The sequence below is a fragment of the Hyperoodon ampullatus genome, assembly GCF_949752795.1.
Source record: "Hyperoodon ampullatus genome assembly, chromosome: 10".
Taxonomy (NCBI): domain Eukaryota; kingdom Metazoa; phylum Chordata; class Mammalia; order Artiodactyla; family Ziphiidae; genus Hyperoodon; species Hyperoodon ampullatus.
In genome coordinates this window covers 97158587-97164586 of record NC_136923.1, presented here as the reverse complement: position 1 = coordinate 97164586, position 6000 = coordinate 97158587, and the positions used below count along the sequence as shown (strand labels likewise).

General features: G+C 37.8%; 1 protein-coding gene across 1 annotated transcript in view; it reads right to left on the bottom strand.

Moving 5' to 3' along the window:
• Window positions 1–768: 768 nt before the first annotated feature.
• Window positions 769–6000, bottom strand: part of ADTRP (androgen dependent TFPI regulating protein) — a gene marked incomplete at both ends in the record, with an annotated part of 63812 nt that continues 58580 nt past the window's right edge. The window contains one exon of the mRNA XM_079712846.1: window positions 769–1158. Within this exon, the coding sequence (XP_079568972.1) occupies window positions 1124–1158 (35 nt within the window). The remainder of the gene's footprint in view (window positions 1159–6000) is intronic.

Here is a 6000-nt window from a genome sequence, read left to right as displayed (position 1 = left end):
AAATTTCTCCTCTATAATGTTAGGTTGGGAAGCCCAAGTACAATTTACTCTGGTGCCCACACCCAACCCACATGGGCCTGTTGACCCATCGATGGACTTGAACATGTTTACCTACCCCTAGTCATTTGTGTTCTTTACAAAATGTGTCTGTAAATAAAGACCCAGAAAAATCCTCTAGGAAAATTAAAGCAGGGTTCATGAACGTGCTCGTTAATCATCTGACGGTCAGCTTTGTTAAACCATAAACTATGGCAGCAAAGTGCTTTGTACTTAAAGCTGTCTCAGCAGTCATCATCATCATATCACTTCCCATCCAGATTATTCCCCAAGTAAAATGTACATTTATTTGACAAATTAATCAATGTACCAATGGAAGAGATTTTGACAATATCACTGTGTTCAATGTTTACCTGCCCCAAATGCTTGCTTACAAGAGGGACAGATTTACCAATATTTTTTATAACTTATTTTCTCATTGCCCCAGTTAATTTTCTATTATACTGAGTAGACAGACAACTTCAGAAGCAGCCATCTCCCTACATTTCCATTTAGACTGAGAAAAAAATAGATGAGAAATCCGTGAAAATAACTAGCTTATGAGAGCGCCTCTTTTTAGGAAAATTGGGATTATTCAAAAATGGCCCAGGACTGGGAGTTAGAAGATATGGGAGACAAAAGCTTTTATTTTGGTTCTGACGCTAATTCTTTGGCCTCATGCAGGTAACTTCTCATCTAGGTCCTCAGCATCCTCCTCTGTAAAGTGAATAGTTTGGGTGATCCTAAGTTCCTTTCTCTCTCTAAACATTCTCTAACACCACATTTACATGAGTTTCTTTGGCTTTTGGCCAGATGTTGACCACAGACCATCCTCCACAGAGGTCAGACGGATGTAACAAATTCTGTGACAGCAGGAATTGTTTTAGGTGTGTCCAGTAAAAGTTTTAAAAAGACAAAAGTCCTCAAATTCAGCTACCTTCATAACTCTCTTATGAAATTTAAATATCACTCCCTGTCCTTTTTACCCTCCTATGTTGCTCCACCACCTCCCTGCACCAGGAAGAAAAAAAGATGAAAAAAACTAAACTGTTTTCTTCTTCCTTAGTTCTTAGAAAATGGTGTCTAATCACTTCCTCTTCTTGCTTGGCTGCATCGTGTCACCTGCACAAACAAGAACAGAAAGAGACCTTAGCCTTCAGGGTTTCCCTAATGGGTATTCTTCTGTGGGTGGACATTCACCCTGACTTGGGACAGTGGAAAGTTGAGGAAGCTTTTCCGAAGGCAAGCTGATGTATTTTAAAGAGTTCTGGAAAACCACCAGCACCGCCGCAAGGGCAAGAAGGGACATCTTGCTCTCCTACTTGGTGCCTGGCTCACAGCCACCCAGCTGACCAGCGGTGCAGTTCATATCGCGTGGCTCTGAATATGTCCTGTGAACCACTGATGGCTGTTGCTTTTGGCCATGTGTTTGTAGGCTGCACACAGTTCATCAACAAACTTTGAGACTTTGCAGATGGAGATGAAGAAACCGCATCAAATGAGAGAGGAAAGAGAAGAATGGATATTCACCTAACTAGGGGCCATTCTGTGACCTCTCACCAAATCAGTTTATTGACCTGGGTAGAAAAGTACTGGCATATTGATTTAGTTTTTAGTAAGTTTATTACTAATTGTAATAAGTAATAAGCTTATTACTAATTAGGAATTACTAATTATCAATCTAATTATAACATTAGATTTCTAGAGTGACTTCCATTTGGCCAACTACGGGTACCTCCATAGTTAATGATCACAAATCTTTACATAAACTTTGAAACTTTGAAAACTTCATTAACTCATTGTCCTTCCTGTCTGTTGCCAAATGCAGTCTTTTTTCAGCTCAGCCTCTTCTCATCCATTCTGGAAGTTACAGCCCTATTACTTCTGGCTCAGTATTACCATAGCAATCTCAGCTCCCAATGCCATGCTTTATGCTTCAGACCCTGCCCCCTCCATCAGTTACATCTTTAATAGTAAATTTTAAATATCTTATCATTTTATTTGCTGGAACTCCCTTTCTCAGAGGCTTTAGTGACTGATGACTTGAAGTCCTCCTGTGGCCCCCTCATCACACTGATTTTCTAGGGCAGACAGCTCCTAATCACACAGTCCTCATGGCCACACTTGAATTCATGTCTCTCAACATTTTTAGGCACAGTCTTCTCCTTTCTTCTACTCCTCATCAATCCATACTATATCCAGTCACTCCAGTGAAGCCTAGCTGATTTATCCAGCTTTACATGCTTCGTGTTCTTTTCATTTATGCTTCCACTTGTTTTTCATTTTTCCCCAGTTAGGTCTTCTCTACATTAGGTCTATAAGGACAAACACAGTAGCTTCTCTTTTCTGAAGTATACACTTAGGGCCTTTAATGAATCAGTTTTCAGATAAATAACACATTAATTCTCCTGTGTTCAAGAGCTTGGTCAGTATAAACTTCTCAAAGTTGTTCCCTCTGTGGTCACTCTAAGGGCACCTAAAACTTTGTTTATCCATGTTGTTACCAACCCTCAACACTTCGAATCTAACTGTAATCAGAACCTCACTTCTTCAACCCAGGGTTCCAAGGATTGGAGATTCCTTCTCCAGTTAAGAAACACAACAGAACATGATGGCTTAGAAACAGCAGAAGCGGGAGCAGAAGTGGTGGTGGGAAGTTCCCCTGGGGGAGGAGAGCAGATGCCTCCTTCCAGTGAATCTGGGTCTCCCCTGTCCAACACCATGAAGCTAGACAGAGTGCCAAGAAATGCCCACATGCGCCCCCGTGTGCTAGAGAAGGCACCATCCCCAGATGTGTCTCTGTGTGGAGCTCTAACAGTCATTTCATTCTGTAGAGACTTACACAGTGTGACTATCACAGAAATCACATTTTTCTTTTTGTTTCTAGCAGGTGGGGATGGTTCCTTGGTCCTAAATTCTTATGAGGCTGAGCAGTCTCTAGACTTCTTTGAGTCTTCAGAATTTATCTCTGACTGTGTTTCCACAGTGCATGGCTGGAGATAAGGGAAGTGCTGACTTCGTAATAGAGCATATTATCTTACCCAGAGTTCACAAAATGGATTTCAAACGGGTTGAGAAATAATGTTCCTTGTTATCACTCTTTTCCTCACTGAAGGGAGTCTTTCCCAGTGGAACACCTCCTAGTTGGTGGTTAGGGGGTTAGGTCCACCCTGATTGCGTTTGTTTTAGTTTTTGTTTTACTGAAGTATATTTGATTTACAATGTTATATTAGTTTTAGGTATGCAACATAGTGATTTAATATTTTTATAGATTATACTTCATTCAAAATTATTATGAAATATTGGTTATATTTCCTGTGCTGTACACTACATCCTTGTATCTTATTTATTTTATACATAGTAGTTTGTACCTCTTGATCTCCTTCCCCTATCTTTCTCCTCCCCCACCCCTTTCCCCACTGGTAACCACTAGTTTGTTTTGTGTATCTATGAGTCTTTTTCTGTTTTATTATATTCATTCATTTTATTTTTCAGATTCCACATATAAGTACAAATATACAGTATTTGTCTTTCTTTGTCCGACTTACTTCACTAAGTGTAATACCCTCCAGGTCCATCCATGTTGCTGTAAATGGCAAAATTTCATTATTTTCTCTGGCTGAGTAATAGTCATATGTTGTCTTCTTTATCCGTTCATCTGATGATGGACACTTAGGTTGCTTCCATATCTTGGCTATTGTAAATAGTGTTTCTATAAATTTTGGGGTGCATGTATCTTTTCAAATTAGTGTTTTCCTTTTCTTTGGATGTATACCTAGGAGTGGAATTGCTGGGTCATATGGTAGTTCTATTTTTAATTTTTGAGGAACCAATTTACATTCCCACCAGTGTGTACTAGGGTTGCCTTTTCTCTCCATCCTTGCCAGCATTTATTATTATTTGTCTTTTTGACAATAATAGCTGTTCTAACAGGCGTGAGGTGATATCTCACTATGGTTTTGATTAGCATTTCCCTGATGATTAGTGATGCTGAGCATCTTTTCATGTGCTGGTTGGCCATCTGTATGACTTCTTTGGAAAAAAGTCTATTCAAGTCTTCTGCCCATATTTTAATTGGATTGTTTGTTTTCTTGATATTGAGTCGTATGAGCGCTTTAATATTTTGGATATTAACCTGTTATCAGACAAATCATTTGCAAATATCTTCTCTCATTCAGTAGGTTGTCTTTTCACGTTGTTGTTGGTTTCCTTCACTGTGCAAAAGCTTTCAAGTTTAATTTGATGTAGCCTTATTTATTTATTTTTGCTTTTGTTTCTCTTGCCTAAGGAGACAGATCCAAAAAAAATATTGCTAAGATTTATGTCAGGGAATGTACTGCCTGTGTTTTCTTCTAGGAATTTTATGGTTTCCGGTCTTACATTTAGGTCTTTAATCCATTTTGAATTTATTTTTCTGTATGGTGTGAGAAAATGTTCTAATTTCATTCTTTCACATATACCTGTCAAGTTTTCCCACCACCACTTACTGAAGAGACTGTCTTTTTACCACTTTATATTTTTGCCTCCTTTGTTGTAGATTAATTGGCCATATGTGCATGGGCTTATTTCTAGGCTCTTTATTCTGTTCCATTGATCTGTGTGTCTGTTTTTATGCCAGTATCATACTATTTTGATGACTGAGCTTTGTAGTACAGTCTGAAGTCTGGGAACATGATGCTTCCAGATTTATTCTTTTTTCTCAGCGAATACTTTGGCTCTTCAGGGACTTTTGTTCTTCTGTACAAATTTTGGGAATTTTTGTTCTAGTTCTGTGAAAATGTCATGTGAGTGTTTCGATAGGGATTGTATTGAATCTAGATTGCTTTGGGCAGTATGGACATTTTAACAATATTAATCCATGAACACAGAATCTTTCCATTTAATAGTATCATCTTCAGTTTCTTTTATCAGTGCCTTATGTTTTTAGGGTATAGGTCTTTCACTTCACTGGGTGAGTTTATTCCTAGATATTTTACTGTTTTTGATGTGATTGTAAATGGGATGATTTCTTACTTTCTCTGTCCGATAGTTCATTATTAGTGTATAGAAAAGCAACAGATTTCGGTATTAATCTTGTATCCTGAAACTTTAGTGAATTCATTTATTTGTTCTAATAGGTTTTTTTTGGTGGAGACTGTAGTGTTTTCTATATATAGTATCATGTCATCTGCAAATAGTAACAGTTTGACTTCTTCCATTCCAATTCGAATGCCTTTTAATTCTTTTTCTTGTCTGAGTGCTGTGGCTAGGACTTCCAATACTATGTTAAATAGAAATGGTGAGAGTGGGCATCCTTGTCTTGATCCTGATTGTAGAGGAAAAACTCTGCTTTTCACTGTTGTATATGGTGTTAGCTGTGGGCCTTTATTATGTTGAGATATGTTCCCTCGGTACCAACTTTGAGAGTTTTTATTGTGAATGAGTATTGAATTTTGTCAGATGCTTTTTTTGCATCTATTGAGGTTATCATGTGATTTTTATCCTTCATTTTGTTAATGTGGTATATCACATTGATTGATTTGCAGATATTGAATCATTCTTGCGTCCCTGGAATAAATCCCACTTGATTATGGTGTGTGATCCTTTGTATATATTATTGAATTCAGTTTGCTAATATTTTGTTGAGAGTTTTTGTGTCTATATTTATCAGGAATATTGGCCTGTAATTTTCTTTTTGTGTAGTGTCTTTGTCTAGTTTTGGTATCAGAGTAATGGTGGCCTCATAGAATGAATTTGGGAATGTTCCCTCCTCTTCAATTTTCTGGAATAGTTTGAGAAGGATAGGTATTAACTCTTGTTTATATGTTTGGTAGAATTCCCCTGTGAAGTTGTCCAGTCCTGGACTTTTGTTTGTTTTGGGAGTATTTTGACTACTGATTCAATTACAATACTAGTAATCGGTCTGTTCAGATGATCTGTTTCCTCCTGATTTTGTCTTGGAAGGTTGTATGTTTCTAGGAATTT